The following is a 23,798-nucleotide window of genomic DNA, read 5'->3' as shown; positions in this document are numbered from 1 at the left end:
AAAATTAGGGAAACTAACCCGCGGAAAGCCATAACTCACACACAGCAGTCTTGTCGAACCAAAAAAAAAGCTTTCACAGCATGTCGCAAATAGATAAAAAAAAATTACTAAACTCAAATTGACGCCAGAACTCAAAGCAATCACCATATAACTCAAACTTATCCAAAACTCATCGGAATTCAACTTAACTTTATGGACATGTCCAAAATCATACAAACCTATTGGAATAATTAATATTTGATTCCGAATCCGTTTACCCAAAAGTCAAACATTGATCAACTCTTCCAACTTAAAGCTTCTAAAACGAGAATCACTCTTCCAAATCAATCTTGAACCGCTCGAAAGCCGAAACTAACCATACACGCAAATCATAATACATAATATGAAGCTACTCGAAGTCTCAAACCACCAAATTGAATGCTAAAACTCAAAACGACTGATCATTACTTTAACCTTAGTCCATAAATCTTAAACCCAATTTCTAACATCCGGAATTCCTTTCAAGACCCAAATCTCGCACCTACACACTGTATAAGTCTGAACAAGCTATATCAAGTCATAACCATAACCCAAGATGTAATCACATGATATACCGCATAACTCATATGCTCACAGCAATAATTTCTTACCATAATAGCCTCCCATTCAAGGTCCAATGACCTCATCTCATCAAACACAACTATTCTACGAACATGCCCCACCAATCCAACCTAAAGCCACAAACCGTGCAATCTGTGTACCAAAAAGCAACAATCTCAATGTACTCAAACATGAAAAAAAAATCAAATGAGAGATCCGTCTCGTAGACTCAACGTGTACTACCACAAACGCAATGCTATGACCCCATCACACATAGTAGAATCAAGACACGTTAATCTAACACAAAAGATCATATCTTTACATACTCCGATGCAACGCGTGACCCCATCCAAACACCGGTCCATATAAAACACCTCGAGCCCCAGTGCTCAAAATCAACAACCATAAGCAAGTCAAAAATAACCATAAAGTGCATGACCATAATCATGAAGAAACGGATAACACGATATACCATCAACAGGAAGGACCATAATTATGGCGCAACCAGCCAATCAACACCTCAATAACCATCTCGCTCAAAGAAGAAATGCATCTAGTGTGCGTATAACCAACAAATCACAATCCATTATAGCATAGAAGAGTCACACATAGAACATATCGGAACGCGAACAAGCTCAACTCCAACTAAATGACACACCCCTCAACAATAACAGTGTTGAGTCAATAAATCCGACCCGGTGTAGAATACACATCCTCATTGGCCTACCAATGTGCACCCAAATCGACTCCGGTCATCCACAAATAGATAAATATCCTCCAAAAGCCCTCAATGGCCTAACCATAACACCTACTAATAGATATATGACTTTGCCCATACCTTCACAGCCTGCAACCAAGGAACAATCTGCCTCTGAGACTCCCAGTCTGCAAACCACCAGAATACAAGAGAATCATCAGATCTGATCCCTTCCCCCCCACTCAAGTGACTGACACATCCTTCATGCATAATCATTCTACGAGAAATACTTCCATAATTCTTCCGTGCCACATAGAAAAATCCGAACATCAGCAGTCAATCAACCAGACGAGTACTGCAATACCAATGAAGCATCTGTTAGTCAAAACACAACGCGCCCCTTTGAAATGCACAGTCTTCTCGGGGCATACCAGATAGTGCCAGCATTCTTCTGAATACTTGAAACTGTCCATGCCGTCTAGAACTCATGACCTCCCTTTTGAAGCTGAATCGTATACTTGCACATGCAAATCTCAATCTCACATGACACACCGCCTCTATCAGGCCATCATATGAAAACACGAGAACCTCATTGCCAACTCTGAATCACAAGCAAAATACATACTCAAATAGCTAGAAACCTTCCACTTGATCCTATCCAGGAGAAAATTGCAATACACCACAAACTCCCCATGTTATAGAAAATATCCATCCCAAGTCGTGGTAGAAATCATCGAGAACTCTACGAAACCTATTTGCACATAACCAAGCCATCATAACTGAATTACTCTAAGTCAACCAAGTCATGCAGGTCGCCAAACCCAATAGTATTACCACAAAATACTTGTAAAGCCTCATCACATCATAATAACCAAAATAACCGAGCATACCATTACCATATTGATCCAACCCGCTACCAAACTGCCTATTTCCTCTAAGTTTCTTCTGAATTGCCTTCAAGTTAACAATTCTCTTTGCTAGAACACTATGACCCTTAACTCAACGGCCACTACGAGAGATCCTAACAAAAAATCACATTGCTTTAAGGCCCATAAATCATTGTATTCCCATTTAAATACTCAAAATATTACACCCGAGATACCCACTATGAAGAGGCCTTATGTGAATCTAAAATCATTTCATTTACCTTCCTGTAGAATCCATAATACTAACGAAATATCGCGATTCTCGACACCATACAATGCAAATCTCAGATTCTAGCCATATACAAATCCGAATAATTTTCAATTGCCACATATTGAATCCGTTAGAACCCTCTCGATAGTCATCCACTCTGCTCAAATCTCAATTGCACCACCCAAACGGGTCGAATGACATGTGCCCCATTAACACAATAACACCCAAAGAAGTAATCCACACCTCTAAGCAACCGAGTAAATCCTTTTCTTAGTACATTACATCTATCACGAATGCAACCCTAGACCATTTTTAAGACTCATATATATCCATAAGGTGTAATATATCATGCATCTAGAAATTTCTTACTCAAGTCATTCTCAAAACCAACCTCCACAAGTATGCCTCAAACCGAAACAATACAACACATAACCATGCAATCAAATCAAATCGCCGATGGTGAACTACCCCACTTGGCTCAAAGCCATAGCATAAAACATCCATAACTCACAATACATATTCTCTATTACTGCCATAATCCCGCAGTGAGATTCAACTAAATCCTTCACAAGCTCCTGCAATACAACTCATAAAATACCTCAAATCATCTGTTAAGCCCGCGTTCATCCTTGTGACAGTCGGGTCAACTTTCTCAACCGATCCAAACCCAAATCGCAACACATATAACCCACTAGTAGAAAAGAAACCCTTCACACAACATCATAAGGATCACACACCTGTAGATTACCCCGCAGATGACAACCCACCTGCTTAGCATCAAACTAACACCTTTCTATACCCTTTCACACCCACAACTACTACGCAATCACTTAATCTTCCTGAGTCTGAACTTATCAACAAGACAAGAAAATCTACTTAGTTCCACAAGTGAAATAACACGAAAGAATCTCTCAAAAACCTTCATAACTCGAGATTGTATGACACATCCACAGAAATGGAGCATCTAATAGTCCTTTTCACATCTCAAGCAAACTCTTCCCGCCACATTCAAACCATCTGAACACATCCCGCAGTCATATCCTACTCATCGTATAGCCATCCAATCACTCACCGAGCCATCAGTCCCACTCATAGGGACACCACTGGACATAGAAGTCCACAAGAACATGCTCACACAACTAAAACTACCGAGCCTAAGCTGCGCTCCAAACCCAGCCTCAAGTCCTTTAGACTGGCCCATCACCAAAACACAGAAGACACATCTCGCGCCTCATCCATGAAATTCCACAGGCCATCGATGTACAACTGATACCGAGCGCTCACATGCGCATACGAGTGAGTGGACGGAATTTAAAGAGATACGATTCAAGTTGAATCAATGTTGCACGATAAGGAAAGAAAGATGGGAAGTTTATCCTAAATACCCTGTAGCCTCTTGAATATAGGTATGGACGTTATCATACCGATCTGCAAGACTCTACTAGACACTTGCTCATGACTCGTAGAACCTATGAACCTAGAGCTCTAATACCAACTTGTCATGACCCAAAATCAAACTAGTCGTGATGGCGCCTAACCTAACCCGCTAGGTAAGCCAATTAACAATAAACTATAATATAATGATAATGATAAGAGTCAAAAATAAAATAATTGAATTTTATACAACTCCCCAAGGACTGGTAGTACAAATCATGAGCTTTTAAGACTTGAAGTTTACAAAGCTGATATGAAATAAATATATCTGCTCGAAACGTACATAAACAGATTTATAAATCTAAAGCTACCAAGAATAAGAGTCAGATATAACTAGAATGGAGGTACATCTTCAATGCCAGCTCCCTCCATACACAACAACATCAGCTCCAAACTGTGCACGCAAGGTGCAGAAGTGTAGTATGAGTACAACCGACCTCATGTACTCAATAAGTAACAAATATAACCTTAGGTTGAAAGTAGTGACGAGCTTGGACAACGGTCAAAGTCCAACACCAATAGAAAAGAACAATTCGTAACGATATAATAAAAGCAGCACAAGTAATAACTCAAATATATGATGCTCAGCTCGTTCACAGTTACAGAAAAATAGACATGATTTTCAGGTATAGCAGTAAAACCCCAAATCTTTCATCGAAATTGCCAAAGTAAGAGTATATCAGAAAACTGTAAAAAAATTTCAAAAACTTTCAACAATAGATAAGATACTCCATTATCAGATAGCATGAGGAAAGTATACCTCTATGCCTACATGTCAATGTGTATGAGAAGTCATAAATGTCACAATACTGTATAGCATGAGGAAATATATCTCTATGCCTACATGCCAAGTATGCATGTCAAATGTATTGCACCACACTGATAAATTCATGTGCTCATGCTCTCGGAGTATTCAACCTCACTCAGCACCTCCCAATCACTCAACACTCTCAACCACTTAGCACCTCCCGATCACTCAACACTTTCAATCACTTAGCACCTCCCGATCACTCAACACTTTCAATCGCTCGGCACTCGCACTCATCGGTACTTGCGTTCACTGCTGGTATGTCAGACTCCAGAGGAGCGGATACTACCCAAGCGCTAATATAAGCCAATCATGGTATGCTGCGGCGTACAGCCCAGTCCAATAAATATCACTCACAATCAGGCCCTCAACCTCACTTAGTCATCAATCTCTCCAGTCTCTCAGGCTCACAAATCTCATGCCAATCAACCCAAACAATGATACATGATGTAACAATAAATGATAGTAGAGACTGAGATATGATATGCAAATGTATGAATATGACTGAGTATGAAATTGCAATTTAAACAAATAACTCAACAGTAAAAATGACCTCAGTGGGTCCCAACAGAATAGGCATATAGTCTAAATATGATTTCTAACAAAGATTACAACTCAATTACTCTAGCACGTAGAAATTTCATGGATAAAAACAAGATTTGGTAACTACACAATACCACAGAATCCACAGAGTCATAATTCACACGGTGCACGCCCACACGCCCATCACCTAGCATGTGCGTCACCTCAACACCAAACATATAATACGTATGTTCATGGATTCATCCCTCAACACCAAATTTAGAAGTGTTACTTATCTCGAACAAGCTGAATCCAATATCGAGAAAGCCAAACAATACTCCAAAAATGTCATCACGTGTGTACCGATCTCCGAACGGCTCAAAACTAGCCAAAACAAACTCAAGAACATCAAATAGGAAACAAACACAATCGATAAAGGATGAATCTTTAATCAAAAGTCCAAAGTCAACCAAAAAGTCAAACTCGGACCCGCATCTCAAAATTTGACGTAACTTACAAAATCCGATAACACATTCAATTACGAGTCCAACCATACTAGTTTCACTCAAAATCCGACTCCGAATCGAAGTTCAAAACTCAAAAATTTACTTTATAAAAGTTTAGACAAAACCCACCAAATTTCACTTTCAAATCATCAATCAAATGCCAAAAACAAAGATGGATTCATAAAATATAACCAAAAGCAAGTATAGAAGACTTACCCTAATCCATGTGGTGAAAATCGCCTCCAAAATTGCCCAAAACCGAGCTCCCCAACTCAAAATATGACCAAATGACCAAACTCTCGACGTTATATGCTTCTACCCAGCTGTTCTATCTCGTTTCTTGTGTCAAACGATCCCGAAACTCGCTTTTGATGCCTCCAATGGATTCCTTGAGAAATTCCAGTCCAGTGAGACTTTTGAATCACTCCATTTGTCCTTGTAATGAAGGAGATATGTTGGTTTCAATATTTGAAAATAATGTAGATTTTTAAATACGAATTCAGTGACAATTTCGTAATTAATCTGCAAAATCTTGCAACCCAATTCTTAGTAAAATGACCATAAATTCCTCATACGATGTCAAAAATTGATGATTCCAGTTCCTATGGTTCCAAAATTATGATACGGATATAATGATTTAGTCGAAACACGAAGCGAAGGTCGTTTGCTCAATATGGTAACCTTTATGCTCAAATCAACGTCGAAACTGAAAGCAATCATCATACAACCCAAACTTATCCAAAACTCATCGGAATTTAACCAAACTTTGTGGGCATGTCCAAAATCAAAATACAAACCTATTGGAATAATTAAAACCAGATTCCGAGTCCGTTTACTCAAAAGTCAAATTTTGGTCAACTATTCCAACTTAAAACTTCTAAAACGAGAATCATTCTTCCAAATCAATCTCGAACCGCTCGAAAGACGAAACCAACCATACACGCAAGTCATAATACATAATATGAAGCTACTCAAAATCTCAAACCACCGAATGGAACGTTAAAGCTCAAAACGACCGGTTGGATCATTACAAGTCTTCTCTTTTGTCGTACAATTTTGAAGGACTGTAAAATAGGCTTGGGCATAAAATTTGAAAAATCGAAAAACCGGACCGAACCGAATTAATTCGGTACTTCGGTTTCGATTCTTCGATACTTCGGTATTAATTTGGTATAGAGTTTTCAAAAGTTTGGTACTTTGGTACGGTCCTTAGTATTAAGACATCGGTGCTTCGCTATTTTGGTTAAGCCGAAATACTGATTTCTTTTACTAAATGTTAAATAGCATATGTTAAATATAGTGTTTATCCTAGTTTTAATTAAGCAATGGTTCCCTAATCTTTAGAGATGTGCTAGTATTTATTTTCCCCACTTCTCCTGTTTCGGTGTCATTTGTTTACTTAATGCTAGAGTAATATGCTATTAAGCTTAATTTGCATGTTATCAGCAAGGGAACATGAATCTAATTTGGTTAAAGAAGCCATATTTCTGAAAAGGCATGCATTTTGTAGAATTCCATCACTTGTCATGGAAAATCGGCATTAGCCAGAGCTTATGACCATTGCCATACGTTAGAGCGGAGTGCACAATTTTGAGCTTACAACAGAAGTGAAGAAATCATGTTCCACTATTAGACTCTGTTGCTTGCATCTTTATTGATTCTATGGCATGAAAGTGCCTCTGGATTGTATTAATGAAATATTTGTTTCTCATAGAAGGAAAACTGGATAAAGCCAGAGTTGGAATTAAAAAAAATTAACTTAAGCAATGGGGAATATGTTCCTACCTAAGAAGTTATCGTGCTTTTCCATCCAACTCTTTTTACCCTCTCGTTTTATATATTTTCTCTATTAAATTTTGGTATGTTCTATATATTTTATTGTTCAATGGCTGTAATGATCAAATACTTCTCGTTCCAAAATTTTCAAAAATTTTGGGTGCCTCAATCTTATATGTAAATAAGGCAACTACGGGAAATGCTCTAGTAAAGTTGTACATCACTCTTTAATGCATTATTAGCATTATTGTTGTCGCATTTCTTATTATCTTATAGAAATTTATCATGCAAATTTGTTATGAAAATTGATAAACCGAAATCGTACCAAACCAAACAAGAAATACCGAACTACTTTGGCAGGGTATTTGATATACACAATTGATAAATCAAATACCGAAGTACCGAACTGTAATTCTTAAATACCGAACTGAAGTACCGAACGCCCACCCCTACTGAAAAGTTTGCATTAAATGTTCAATTTCTTCACCTAAGCCCCTCTCCACACAACCAGCCTCGTAGGTCTGACCCGTATTCTCTCCAACTATCAAAGAGACAGCCTGGACAGACCCTTAGAGGAAAGTGAGATCAAAATGGCCATCTCCTCCTTCAAACCCTTTAAAGCTCCTGATCCTGATGGCTTACACCCCTTCTTCTACCAAAAATAGTGGAGCATTATGGGGCAATCAGTGATTGACTTCTGTAGATCATGTTTTGACACCCACTCCATGCATGAAATCATGAATGAGACCCTGCTCTACCTCATCCCCAAGTGCCCCCGGGCTACCATGCTCAAAAACTTCAGTTCTATAGGACTTTGTAATACCATCTATAAGACTATTACAAAGGTCATTGTTAATAGAATTAAACCACTCATCCCTGACATCATTGACCCTACCCAGGCCAGCTTCTTATCCAACATGAGGGCATCTGACAATGCTATTATTGTCCAAGAATACATCCTCACTTGGGCAAGATGAGAGGGAACCGGGCTCACATGATCCTCAAAATTGACTTAGAAAAAGCCTTTGACAGGCTGGAATGGTCCTTCATTAGAGACACCCTTCAGGCAATCTACTTCCCACCTGGACTAACTAAGTTAATCATATCTTGCATCAGCTCTTCCTCCATCTCTATTCTAGTAAATGGTGGCAAACTAACACTTTCAAACCTTCAAAGGAAATTAGGCAAGGGGATCCCATCTCTCCATACATGTGCATGGAGAGACTCTCAAGACTTATTGACATGGCTGTGTATGACAAGAAATGGCTTCCCATCAGTATTAGTAGGTCTGACCCAAAGATATCCCATCTTTTCTTTGCTGATAACCTTACCATGTTTGCAAAGGCAAACATCAGAAACTGCAATACAATCTCCACCATACTGCAGTCCTTCAATGAAGCATCTGGGTAGAAAATCAATCTCACTAAGTCTAGGGTGTTTTTCTCTTCTAATTGCAAAGCCTGACACTATGGAGAACCTTACAAGTATTCTTTCCATTCAAGCTACAACCTCATTTGGTAAATACTTGGGCTTCCCAATGTTCCACAAGAGACCCTACAATAGTGACTTCCAGTTCATAATAGATAATATACAATCCAAGTTGTCTGGGTGGAAAACAAATTGTCTAAATATGACTGGAAGAATTATTCCGGCCAAAGCCTCCCTTAGCAGTTTACCCAGCCATGTCATGCAATACATCAAGCTGCCTACCAAAACTACCAAGTAAATAGATAGCATCCAAAGGAATTTTATTTGGGGTACTACTCCAAATAAAATAAAAATGCATCTAGTCAATTGTGACAAAGTCACTAATCAGAAAGCCCATGGAGGTGTGGGCTTACATAAAGCTGAATGAAATAACATAGCCTCTCATAACTCTAGCCTATGGGCAAAAGTCCTAATCTCCAAATACTGTAACTAGAATCATACTCCAAGAAAGCCTAAATCCCCAATCTGGCAACGTAACCCAGACGCAAAGGGAATTGGAGGGGGGGTATTTAGGACACACCACCAATACCCTTGCAGAATTAATTGCCTTGCTTAAGGGACTCCAAATTGCAGAACAAAATGGCTTAATACTACTGAAAGTAGCCACGGATTCATCAGAGGTAATAAGAATGCTAATCACAGGGAATATAACTTATGATACTATTATATGTGAATGTAGGTTGTTGATCTAAAGGATGGCCAGAATAGTAGTGAAACATAGCTACAAGGAGCAGAATAGGATGGCTGATGCATTGGCAAAGGAAAAAGCAAAAACAATTTTTTTGGGAAGAACTACTATACTACAAGTTTCTCCGATGTTTGCAAATGAATTATTTTGGGCAGACATCCTAGGAACTGAAGTAACTAAACATATTTTGGCTTGTAATATTGATACCTTGGAAAAAAACATGTTTGCTTTAGGGGGATTGCAATATCCCCTGAGTAACCAATATTCTGTAGTGTAATTATTCTTCTTATTATTATTATTATTATCATTATCATTATTAATGATATTATTATCATTATTATCATTATTATTATGATTATTATGATTATTATTATCATTATTATCATTATTATTATCATTATATATATATATCATTATCATCATCATTATTATTATTATTATTATTATTATATATATATATATATATATATATATATATATATATAAAATTCCCTTTTACCAAAAAAAGAAATTATTGAAGAATTTAGAATTTAAATTAAAGAAATTATTGACGGATTTAGAATTTAAATTCTATGAGTTCAACAGTTAATATTCTTAATATTGAACTCATTATATTTTTAAAATTATGGATCCATATCTACTATTTTTTATAATTTTGCTAAATCTTTACATAAATTTACACGATAAAAAAGGTACAAAATCTTTATAAAGAAAAATAAAAAAAAATATTCACTTTTTAACAATAAGAATATTTTTAAACTTTAAATTAAACTATTCAAAGCTTCGTATTGATAAATAATTTTTCATAACAAGATCTAAAGTAGCATATTATAAACACATGGCTAACATTTTATTAACTTGAATTAACTTTGCCAATATAAAGCTAATATTACTATTAGAACTTTAAAACTTTGTCCGAAAACACTATGGTACAAAAGAAGAAAAGGAAATGCTTCTTATTTAAATTTGGCTTTCAACTACTTGCTTCACATTTAAAGATGAAAATTTTAAGAGCATGTGATCTCACCTCTGGCATTAAAGTACTTAATCTACTAAAGAGAAACTGAGATAAGAGTTCATATAAAGCAAGGTTTCTACACCTGAAACCAAGAGGGACAAAGTTTTGCAAAGTAAGCTCATTTACATGATTTGTAGAGCACAATGACACACTTAGTTCATGGTTCATAGTGACAACTACTTAACTATCTACTACTGCTATGGACTCAGCAACTGCAACTAAACTAATACTGAAGCCAAAGGTTATGCATGACAATTCTTGATTGCTTCCATCTACTATTTTCATCGTAAGAGTATATGAGCCCTCTATAAAAGCAACCCTAGTTAGGTTCGATAAAGCAGGCAATATAACATTTTATTCCAATTCACACAATTGAATATCAGGGAAATGAAGCAACAATTGACAATAGGTAACATAAGTGAATATGAAATCCACTTGATCCCACAGAACAATTTCTTTTTATGAACGGTTAATTTTAGATATCTAATTTAAATAAATTGTGTCGTACTCAAACCATAAAGAGCTGATAACCTCAAAGCCACTAATAGAAAATTAAAATAACTAGCTATAATAAGAAAGAAAGAACCCTGAACCCTGAATAATATTATTCTTGTTAGGTTCAAGAGGAACATGCAAAAACAAGTTCCTCCAATTTCAAACAAAAGGATATTAGGGAGGTCGTACAACGGCAATATCGTCAACCATAATCAGTTAAAATTAACATTTGAATAAAAGAATCGCATAGAAGAAACTTTATCTAAGCTTTCTTTCGATGAAGAACAGAATATCATGAAAGACCGAAGGGAAGTAAACCTCTACAAAATCAGGATATTCAAGTGCTTTAAGGGGTGCAACATATATAAAGCAAAGAGAACCAAAACTGAGGTTGTTTACCACAAGTGCGTAACAAAATTATAAGTTATGACTTAAAAAACATAAATGATTTGTTTCATAACAGAACTATAAGCTGTGATTTTAGAACATATATGATTTCAACATTCCTTTCACTATAGAGGCACAGCAGATTAGTGCTTGAAAATTTTAAAGTCTGAAAAATCCAAGAAAGAGGAAGACGAACACCTCTTTATAAAGGAAAGTTATGCAGAATGAAGCTTCATGACAAGATAACAAGATAACAGGAAAGATGACTTACGGGGGGAGTAATTCCAGGTAAAGCTTGAGAGTGAGAAAGCACAAAATCACCATAAACTGGGCAAGATGTCTCTTTACAGATGTCATGGGACTCTTGGTGGACGTGTAGGAAGAAATACTTGACGTCAATCACCAACTTTCCACCACTGATATTTTCATCTGCAAGAGAAAACTCACTGAGTCATTTTTCTACCAAAGAGCTCTTATTCCAGTACTATGCTTATTCCAGTACTATGCAGTTGTCACACTTGACATCTACTTTTGAGAGGTCAGAGATTCCTGTATATCGCAAATCTCACATAAACTATTCTCTTTCCACCCCCACCCCCCACATGCATAATACAAAGCTGAAAAAATGGGGAAAACAATACCTAATACAGACTCAGATTAAGTGCATTGTTGGTAATATGAAGCAATGCAAGCACTTAAAGAAAGCAAATGCTGGAGATATATATTCCATAGTAAAGTGATTGCATGGACAGTTGACCATAAGTACATAACCAAGTAAAATATTTTATTTGCATCCCAATAAATTCAATTTTCCAGGTTCAAACTTTTTTTACAGTCGTGCCCAACAATTTCCCCTCAGGTATGTATCATAGCCATTCGAACCAACATGCCAAACATAAAAGTTTGCCTTTCCAAGCATCAAAATGAAGTAAGAAAACAAGTTTACCAACATCATTTTACTAATAAATTTTAAAATTATGACAAAGGTAAAACAGCGTCTCTAATTAAAAGGAAAAAGGGACAAAGGCCTAACACAACACTACAAACTGATTACTGCCCGAATTTTATTCACAGATAACATTAACTTTATTTCCTCCACTCTTCCCTTATCCAACTTTGTTTGGTGATGCACCACTTCAATAATTTTAAACAAGCCAGACTCATTTTTGCATAGCACTGGTGCCACCATTGTCCGGTCCTAACTCCTAATACAGGAGGTAGTACCATTATTTCCAAAGTCAGCACTTAACAACAAGTCAATTACCTTTAACTTCTTACGGATATAAATGACTAAATACAAGGTCTTAACTTTAGATAAGAGAGGGAAAAAATTAAAAGAACAAAAACGACAGAATGCGTAATCAGCCATTACCTGTAGTTGCAGCAATGTTGAAAGTGGTCTCTTTACCTCCTTTAACAGGATAAGGTGTTATATCTACTCCACTGACCTTAACAGCATAGTTACCTTAACAGCATAGTGCCTTCTTATCTGCATTATTACACCAAAAACAGTCCGGCTGTTGGAATCAAGATTATCTTTAGTACAGATTATATCTCACAAGAATCCTTCCTTTGAACACCAAAATCATGACCATGGTAACATAAGATAGAGACTACATACTTTGGGACAACGATAAGATATTGCAGGATCGAAAATGGATGAACAGTTAATACAAGAGTATTTACTGTGATTATGTCATGCGGTCAATTTTTAGTAGATCTTATAAGAAACCTCCTATATGTTTGTAGTACAATTCAGTCGTGTTTGGTTTCCAATTGGATTAAATTTGTTTGCATTTTGCCTCTCTGGACAATATCTTAACACATCAATCAATCTCGTCACATCATAAAATATAAAGAAAATATATGGCAATGAAAAAGATACAACTATATATAAATATGCAGATCAAAACCTAGCCAGTTTAGTTTAATTAAGAACAAGACATAACTACAAAAATTTACTTACATCTAGTTAGTTATGAAATATTAAAAACAATTTTCTTAAAAGGTCCTTAAATACCTAAAACTATAAACAAATGTCTTTTTTTAAACGAAATTCCAACTATAAACCTCAATAACAACAATAAACCCAGTATAATCTTACAAGTGGGGTTTGAGATGGTAGTGTATATGTAGACCTTACCCCTAACTTGTAAAGGTAGAAAGTTTTCTGATAAACCCTCCGTTCAAGAGGGGAAGAAAAAAAATAGTGTCAGTAATTTTGCTAGGTTATGCCCTCTCTCAAACGGTAATTTCCTAACGACTAGCGCGTCACGCTCCAGTCTATGGAGCCACCGGACGGCGACCTAACGGCGCGTCCGGTCAACCAAACTGCTCCCCCCACAGCTGCAACAATATCTACCGTGGGGAATCAGTCCAATCACTCTTATGCTAATGTAATTTCTGTAATACCAAATATCAATTCTGCCCCAAATCGACCTCCCGTTCTTGCTCGAACCTCGACTCACAATGGCATGCCAGCGGTGATCTTCAAGGCCAAGGACTACTACGGAGTGATGGCAGAACCGCAGAAGAATGCAAATATCTTATTGTGGGACGATTCATAAGGGTGAGGCCCCAAATTGAGAAAATTAGGTCAGCTTTTGCTGAGAAGATTCCGTTAAAAGGTAATGCTAAAATTGGTGTCTATGATCTACATAATGTTTTTATTGAACTCTATAATGAAGAAGATTATAATACGGTGAGATTTAGAAGGAGAATCGAAGTAGATGGAAAGGAAATGTGGCTAACTAAATGGACTCCCGATTGGAAACCAGAGGAAGATGCCCATTATGCTCCAGTTTGGGTTTTATTACCTAAACTCCCTATGAATTGTCATAAATGGGACTATATTAAACAGATCCTAGCACCTGTTGGTATTCCCTTGGCAATAGATACAGCTACTAGAGGGAGAACTAGACCTAGCATGGCTAAGGTTCGTGTGGAAATTGATCTTCTTAAACCTCAGCTAGAACAAGTTTGGGTGGGTTTAGAAGATGATAACACTGGTCTTAAAGGTTTTGCACAAAAAATTGAATATGAGGCTATCCCAAAATATTGCAAACATTGTAGATTGCTGGGACACTCAATAGTGCAATGTAGATTTTTGGAAAAAAAGAAACAAGCAGAAACTAACAAGGTGACAGAGGAATATAGTAGCTGAGAAAGATGATTTACAAAAGGAAGGATCTAAGCACAAGGAAGATAACATTGCTCAGAAAGAAGTTTCTAAACCAATAGAAGAACAGAGAGCACAGGTTCAGGAGACACAAATTGAAATAGCAAATATTAATGATCAGATAGCTGCTACACATGCAGGAACTTCTAAGAAAGCTATGAAGGACAAGGAAAAAAGGAGGAAAAGGAGACAGAGAAATGCCCTTAAAATTGTCAAGTAGAAGAAGAACTCTAAGAGATCAAACCAACAAAAACTAGTGGAAAGAGCTTCCAAAGCACCTGGAACTAGTAACACACAAAATCATGGCAAACTAGAAAATCATATGGTGGAAAGTGTGAGTTCACTTGGAACAAAGAATGTCAACCATGGAAAATGTGTAGTAGTAGTGACAAGTCAAGAGGAGGGATTGCAGAATTTTAGTATTTCAGCACCCCAAGATCCTCTTATTGAGACTCAAAATGTCTTCCGGAACTTGACACAGGAACAAGATGAACACATTGAAAAGGAACACCTGCAGGTGACAAAATGATCAGAATGTTAACTCAATAGGTCAAGTGCCTTTGCAACAAGGTACATTGACTATAGAGGCAACAGACAACACTTTGGTACAAACAGAATCTAGAGAAAGATTTGGTACTAATCAACGGCAATTACTCAAGAGAAACAGTCAACATCTTCAATCTGATGATGATGAGGAAGTGTTAGAAAGTTTAGCTGAGGATTTTGCTCCTGGAGAGGAAAACCACATGGAAGAAGTAGTTGAGCAAATGAAGGAAACAATTGATAAATGTTGTTTATCACCAAGAGGTACTCCCACAATAAAAAAGAAGTCTTTCAAAACATATCCACCTTCTACTCCTATTACTAGGGGCAGAGGGAAATCCAACAAACAAAACCAATCCTAATTATTCCGATGATTAGTACAATCATATGGAATATTAGGGGGGTAGAGTCAAAAGGTGCTTTTGACAGATTCATCAAACTCAAAAAAAGGCACAAAGTCAGCTTTGTTGCTTTACAAGAGCCTTTCTTACATAGTTCACAGTTGGAGAATTATAAAAGGAAACTGGGAATGCATGGAGCTTTGGCAAACTTCAATGGAAAGATCTGGTGCTTTTGGGACTCTAGTTACACTTGTACAGAGATTTTCAATCATAAGCAGCATCTTACTTTATCTATCCAACATATTAGCTCTCTTGAAGTTTGTTCGGTAACTATAGTGTATGCAAAATCTAAATCAAGAAGAAGGAAGAAATTATGGGAAAGTTTGGAACAGATGAATAGTCAATTTCAAGGGCCATGGTCAATTTTTGGAGATTTTAACTGTATCGTGAATGCCACAGAGAAAGAGGGGGGCAGACCTCACAGGCTGAGGAAGAGCTTAGATTTCATCAATTGTATGAATGAATGTGGTATATTGGATGTTGGGTATTCTGGTAATGACTTTACATGGACAAATAACAGAAGGAAGATGAAGAGGATTAGAGAGAGACTAGACAAAGTCTTTTATAATGATGAATGGTCTGCCACCTTTCCATTAATCAATGTAAGACATCTGCCTAGAACAGGCTCTGACCACAACATGCTCCTAATGACATGCTCTATAGAAGATGTTCCTCCCATCAAGTATTTTAAATTTTTGAGCTTCTGGACCGAGCAGAAAGATTTTCAGAAGATTGTGAAAGACTCATGGGATGAAGAGGTCATAGGTAATCCTATGTGGATTATGCAACAGAAACTAAAGACGCTTGCTAATTCCCTCAGCTACTGTTCTAGAAACACAATAGGAAATGTGTTTGATAAGACCAAAGAATTAGAAGAAAAGATTGAAGCCATGGAAGCAACTTATGGGGCGGATAATAGCGATGTCAACAGAACTAATTTGCACAACCTTTATGCTGAGCAAATTAGTTGGATGAAAATGCAGAACAATCTCCTTAAGCAGAAAGCTAGAGTGAAATGGGAGTTTGAAGGAGATAATAACACTAAATACTTCCACAGCACTATGAGGCAGAGGAGAAAAAGATCTTATCTGCACAGAATAAAAAATGAAGAAGGTAATTGAGTCGAGGGGAATAAACATATCTCTGAAGCTGCTGTTCAGTACTTCAGGAACCTATTTACCCAACCTATCCACAGTACTAACTACAGGATTTTGAACAAGCTTCAGAGTCATATTATTGCAAAAAATAACTCTTTCCTGGTTGCTTTGCCATCTGATGAAGAAGTAAAAGATGCAGTCATGGCTCTAAATCCTAACAGTGCAGCTGGCCCGAATGGGTTTAATGGGTGTTTTTATCAATCCTGTTGGAGCATAATAGCTGTAGATGTTGCAAATATGGTTCAAGATTTCTTTAGGGGCAAAAGAATGACTAAGTTTTATACCAGCACCTGCTTGGTACTAATTCCAAAAGTAGAAGCCCCTAGTTCTTTTTCCTAGCTTAGACCTATCAGTCTAAGTAATTTCTCCAACAAAATAGCGTCTAAAATTGTCACCATCAGATTATCCACTATGCTTCCTAAAATCATTTCAGAAACCAATCAGGTTTTATGAAAGGCAGACTAATAACTGAGAACATCCTGTTAACTCAGGAAATCGTCAGGGATATTAGCAAAAGGAATACGGGAGGCAATATGGTGATCAAATTAGTTATGACAAAGGCCTATGATAAGATATCATGGAATTTCCTAACAGCCACCATGAGAAAGTTGGGATTTTCAGAAGACTTCATTAACATTATATACAGGCTAGTGGCAGATGTTTGATACTCCATTCTAATCAATGGCTCTAGACACGGTTTTTTCCACTCAACTAGGGGCCTAAAACAGGGTGATCCACTCTCACCATCTCTCTTTGTCATAGCCGCTGAAGCTCTTTCAAGTTCTCTTAATTGCCTACATGAAAAAGAAGGTTATGTGGGTTTTTCTATGAGTAAGAAAGGTCCTCAAGTTAACCATCTTTGCTATGCTGATGATATAGTCATTTTTTCCTCTTGTCAAAAGAGGTCAATGAACATGATTATGAAAAAGTTGCAACAATATGAACAGGCCTCGGGCCAGGAAATTAGCAAGGAAAAAAGTTTCTTTCTCACCCATACTCACACCTCTCAATCTATAAGGGATAAAATTCAGAGAGTGACGGGTTACAAGCACCACCACTTTCCTTTCAAATATCTTGGTTGTCCTATATATTGTGGAAGGAAGAAGATTAGTTTCTTTGCAGACATGGCTACTAGACTTCTGCACAAAATTCAGGGGTGGCAGGGTAGGCTATTATCCGTGGGAGGAAGGGCTACACTGATTAAACATGTATTACAATCCCAGTCTTTGCATATAATGGCTGCAATTTCTCCTCCAAAAGCTATTCTAAAACAATTGAAAAAGCAATTTTCAAATTTCTTTTGGAGGTATAATGACTCCAATAAAAAGTACCATTGGAGTGCTTGGAACAAGCTGTGTTTCCCAACTGCAGAGGGAGGCGCTGGTTTCTGAAGATTGGAAGATATAGCCAAGACCTTTACTGCTAAAAGGTGGTGGAGGTTGAGGACTCATGATAATCTATGGTCCAAATTCATGACCAAAGAAGACATCTGGTAGCCAAGAAAAAACAATGTGCTGATTCTAATTGTTGGAGGGAGCTGATGGAGATTAGAAATAGGGTGAAGCCTCATATCTTGTAGAAAGTCCAACAAGGAAACATCTCCTTTTGGGGGGACAATTGGAGTGGCATGGGTCAATTAGCACAATTGCTATATATTCAAAACCCTGGCAATCTTTTGGTGGAAGATTGTATTAAAGAAGGAGCATGGAATATTAAACTCCTTGAATTATTGGTTCCTACCAACATGGTTCAGCACATCAGAGAAATCAAAATTGGAAATACTCAAGGACAGAATAGAGCAATATGGAGATTGTCTACTGATGGTTTTTTCTCTTGCTCAACCGCCTTTGATCTTCTAAGACAAAGAAGTGGACATCATCAAATGTGGAAGGACACTTGGATTAAACACATACCTTTCAAAATCTCATTCTCAATGTGGAGGATCTGGAAGAAAAAAACTCTAGTTGATGAAATTATCTTCAGATTTGGACAACGTTTGGATTCTAAGTGTTCTTGCTGCAGACAGCCACAGGAAGAGACTATTGAACATGTTTTCAATACTAGTCCCAAAGCTAGAGCAGTATGGACTTTCTTCTCCAAGGCTTTAGGTTTTCATTCAAATTCCCAAAGTCTCTATATAAGAACACTTACATGGAAGAATCAGACAACCTCAAATTTTTATATCAAGACTTTGTATCACATAGCACCAGTTTACATCTGCTGGGAAATATGGAAAGCTAGATGTGGAGCAAGATATGGCAGAGGATATCCAACTATGGAGAGAATATGCAATGAAATTCTCTTCCTTCTAAAGATACACTTGAAGAAAGTTGGAGCATAAATTAATTTGAAATGGAACTGGTATACTCTTGGCAAGGAACTGGACAGTAGAAGACCTTCTTTAACTATTAAACCAGTCATATGGGAGAAACCTCCAAGTAGCTGGATTAAAGTTAATACAAATGGGAGCAGTAGTTCAGAAAATCAAACATCAGGTACAGGAAGCATTGTAAGGGATGGAAATGGAGACTTAATTATGGCTTTTTCTAAAAAGCTCCATTTCTGCACTAATAATTAAGCAGAGATACAGGCTGCTTTATTTGCGGTTAACTGGTGCAATCAACAAGGTTATTGTAACATCATTTTGGAGTTAGACTCACTGTTGGTGGTAAATATGATAACTAACAAGAATGGAATTCCTTGGGAATTGTCTCAATGGGTGGAGGAGATTAAGGATAGTTTGCAAATTCACCAATACAAAATCCAACATTGCTACAGAGAAGCAAACTCTGTAGCAGATGTTCTCGCTAAAGCTGCAAGTAACATGCAAAATGGAGATGCTGTTTTTTTCTATAACTGGAAAGACCTTCCAAGGGATGCTGGAGGTTGCTCAAGGATGGATCAATTCCAGATGCCTAATTTTAGGATCAAGAGACAAAGGAAAGGGAATTTCTTGTAAGTCTCCCAATTCTTTTGGAAATTTAACTTCTTTAACCTAGTTTTCTTTGCACTGGGATCTCTCTTTGTTCTTGGAGATGTTACAGTACATGATGTGGAGATAACATGTATAATTTTGTCATTAAAAACATGTATAAAGTTAGGCATGCCTAACTTACTTGATGTAGATGGAGAGGTAAGGTTTTATGTCCCCTTCTTTATGTGTTCTCATTTTGGATGCTAATATACAGGTTTGGGGTTATGCCTAAACCCCCACCGTCAAGGTGAGTATAAAAAATTAAAAAATAAATAATAAAAGGAGGGAAGAAAAATAAGCAGTAACAGATTGATATCGTAATTACATAAACCTCATCAGTTGAAATACAATTGAACTACGAATTACAAATTAATAGATATACGCATACCAAATTTCCCAAAAATCTGCATTCAGAAATAGAAATTAATCTAGCAATAATTAGGGATAACATAATAGACGAAAAGAAAGCAGAAGAATGAAGAATTAACTCACTGCAATACTGGAATTCGGTGGATTTAGCTGAAGACAGAGGCAGGAGAATACACATGGAGAAGAGGAGAGCAACGAGGAGCTTCACTGTAATCACCGCCATTGATTGTTGATCAGAGAGAGAGAGAGAGCAAATTAGCAGAGGGAGGGGTCCGATAACTGTTGAGAAAGTGATTGAGAACAGTGAATTAAGAAGTTTTAATTGTACGTGTACGACGACGCGTAAGCAATAGGAAACAGATATGTTTCTACTTGCCTATGCCAACTCATTAATGCTTCCGATATTTTCTTTTTTTATTTATCAAATGAGGACCTCCAAAAAAGATAATTGGACAGTAACACCTTTTCTTTGGTATAACTAATTAGAGGCTATTAGCAACAAAAAAAACTAATTAGAGGTGTAATTTTTCGTTTGCTCGTCGAACTTTGTTACCTATAGCAATAAAATGTTACTACTTGATTTTACGTAAGTATTACTTATACAAATTTATTGAGAGAAAATAAAGAGATATTTCCTTTTAATACAAATTGTTTAGCTTTTCTTTAAGTTCTAAGCAAAGTTCGATAAAAAGATTTATTATGGGAAAAATTTTATTGGCAGAAAAATAAAATTTGAGTGATCATCTATTTAACTATCTTTGAGCTAGTATGAGCTAAATTTATAAAATTATAATGGTTGTTTCAAGACCGCTACTCATACGATTTGAACCCTTCATTCAATTATAAAAGATCGAAATAACTCACCAAATGAACTAATTCTCAACCCTTCGTCTTGCTCCTTCCACGGAAAAAACTTACCCGTTTACACCCAATATAATTAAGCTAACCATAGAAGACAACTAAGATCTAAGAGCCTTATTTTAAATAGATAAAAAAAATTAAAAAGAAAGAAATAACAACGTAAAAGGAGTAAGGTCTAAGAGTCCTTCTTTCTTCATTCTTTGACTATTCCGATATAATAGCCTACTAATTTAGATTAAGAGCCATAACATAAAGAAATTTTATTTAAGCTTTTATATTTTCTACTTTTAAATGGCAAGAATCTTTCATAAAGCATGATTGTGTTTTGCTCTATTTAAATTGAATTTACCTTTACAATGATAGTTACTGAAAAGTAATACAAAGTATTTAGCCAAGAACTCAACCATAAGTTTATATTATGGGAGACAAATATTTCAGGTAAGCATATATTATTAGCTGTAACTACGCAATAATAAAAAATTACAAATATAGCTACGATATTAAAATAGAAGTAAAACAAAATTCCAGATAAAAGCTAAAAATATGTTTGTATAACTAATTATACTTACAGCAAGTAGAAGGGAAAAAACAATATGTGGCTAATTGCGTAATGGCAGATGATGGCCTTGGTGGCACAAAAACAAAAATGTACCGTCGATTTGATGTTATTGTTAGCATAGCGAAGATGTGAAAATATTAAGTATTTTAGTAGAATATTATTATATTTAATATTTCTCAAAACTAGTTAACTATAGTAAAATTCTAATAATTTTAGTTAAACAAAGTGACATGTGTTGATTGTTTAATGGTCGGGTTTATACACCCGGTGCGGGTAAGTATTTTCCTTCCTTCAACCCCTAGTTTATTCCTTTTTTCCCAAGAATCTTCCAATTGCTTATGCATATCGTTTACATGGCCCCATTGAACTCGAAAACAGAGATGAAGGAGAACATTTAAAGGGGGGAAAAAAGAATTCAAAAAACAAAAGAAATATAAAACGGTCTCCCTAAAAGTTTAGAGGGTTTTTTGGTAGTTAGGTACAATTGTAAAATGTTCTAATATGTGTTGAGACATAATAAATTCATATGCAACCTCTTTTCTGCTTTCTTTTTTTTTTTTCTTGTTATTTTTTCGAATATATACTATTAACCATGGGTGTAACAATCAGATCGGTCGTTTTGCTTTCTAGAACCTCGTTTCCCTAAATAAGACTCCCTGTATGTGCTTTTACTGTTTTATGACTTGGGGAATGGTTAGTTCGGGATTTGGAAGGGTTCGGGTTGAAATCGAAATACTTGGTTCGTATGATGATTTCGGACTTGAGCGTATGTTCGGATCGAGTTTTAGACGACCCAGGAGCGTTTCATCGCCTAATAGTGAAAGTTGACTCTTTGAAGGTTTTAAAGTTCTTTAAATTTGATTTGAAGTAGGATTTTACGTTATCGAGGTCCAATTAGAATTTCGAGACCGGTAATAGTTCTGTATAGTGATTTAAGACTTGCACGCAAAATTTGGTGTCGTTCCGAGTAGTCTAAGTGTGTTTCGACGCATTCGGAGTAAGTTGGAAGAACTTGAAGTTCATAAGTTGATTCGAATTGGTTTAGGGTGTGCTTCTTAGTTTTGATATTATTTTACGCGTTCTAAGGGTTCAAGCGAGTTCGTTTTATGATTTCAAACTTGTTGGTATGTTTGGGCCCCGGGAGCCCGGGGTGTCAATCGGACTATGCACGAACCAAGTTTGGACTTGGAAGAGGAGCTGAAGCACTAGGTTTCTGGTGTAATCGCACCTGCGGAGGGCTGGCCGCAAGTGCGAGCTCGCAGAAGCGAGCCATGGACCGCAGAAACGGCGCAACCCAATGTTCGCAAAAGCAGCAAGGTGACCGCACCTGTGGATGCGCAGGTGCGAAGAGGGAGATCGCAGTAGGGAAAGGATCGCATGTGCGACAAGCTCGACGCAGAAGCGGTCTCCCGCCCGCAGAAGCGAAACCAGCCAGCATCAGGCATCTCCACAGAAGTGGACCTTGGTCCGCAGATGCGGCATAGCGACCGTAGGTGCGAAATCGCTGGAGGCAGTATAGTTCTTTTAAAACAGGACTTTGGCTATTTTAAGTGCATTTATTGCACGCTTGGGCGATTTCGGAGCTTCAAAGAGGGGGCTTTCCACCTAGCTAAGTGAGGTAAGTAATTCCTACACAGTGTGAGTTTAATACATAGATTATGGGTAGATTTAACACGTAAAAATCGTGAAATTATGGGTTTAGATGAAAAAACTAGGTTTTTGATAAAAAAAAAAAATGGGATTTAACCACGAAAACGGTTATGGACTTTAGTGAATATTATATATTCAAGTTCATGAGGTTATGGGTAACACTTTTATTCAAAAATTTCCAGAATTCGGGCACGTGGGCCCGGGAGTGAATTTTAGGAATTCTTCAATTGGGATTGGGTAATCACTTTAATAGCTAGAATATGAACTTTTGAGTACGTACTGATTATTTTATATAACATTTGACTAGTTTCGAGTCGTTTGACACCGAGTTGAGGGTTCAGAGCACAGTTGTGGACCGAAAAGTAAGCTTTGAAACGAAGTAAGTCTCTTGCCTAACCTTGTAAGCGGGAACTCTTCCCCTTATGTGTATCTTTACTGTGAGTTTTATGTGTGGGGAGATACGTACGCACTAAATGACGAGAGTTCGTGCGTAGTTGTATTCTATGTGATGTCCGGATAGACTTAGGCTTACACCATGCGTTGTTTGCACTCTTAAGTTGGTTATGCACAT

At 36.9% G+C, this 23,798-nt stretch overlaps 1 protein-coding gene across 7 annotated transcripts in view; it reads right to left on the bottom strand.

Moving 5' to 3' along the window:
- Window positions 1–20,500, bottom strand: part of LOC108942831 (uncharacterized) — a 59,501-nt gene extending 39,001 nt beyond the window's left edge. For 3 of the 7 annotated variants that reach the window (XM_070195004.1, XM_070195006.1, XM_070195005.1), the window contains exon 1: window positions 11,807–11,929. In XM_070195004.1, coding sequence (XP_070051105.1) covers window positions 11,807–11,892 — 86 coding nt within the window. In that variant the 5' untranslated portion in view covers window positions 11,893–11,929. Of the gene's footprint in view, window positions 1–18; window positions 5,562–5,899; window positions 6,072–11,806; window positions 11,965–12,907; window positions 13,025–20,280 lie in introns of those variants that run through there. The other 4 variants (XR_011413694.1, XR_011413693.1, XR_011413692.1 and 1 more) reach the window with 3 other exon arrangements.
- Between the last annotated feature and the right edge of the window lie 3,298 nt (window positions 20,501–23,798).

Source organism: Nicotiana tomentosiformis, chromosome 2 (genome assembly GCF_000390325.3).
Source record: "Nicotiana tomentosiformis chromosome 2, ASM39032v3, whole genome shotgun sequence".
In the NCBI taxonomy this organism is placed as follows: Eukaryota; Viridiplantae; Streptophyta; class Magnoliopsida; order Solanales; family Solanaceae; genus Nicotiana; species Nicotiana tomentosiformis.
This window is presented reverse-complemented; position numbering and strand designations above follow the sequence as displayed.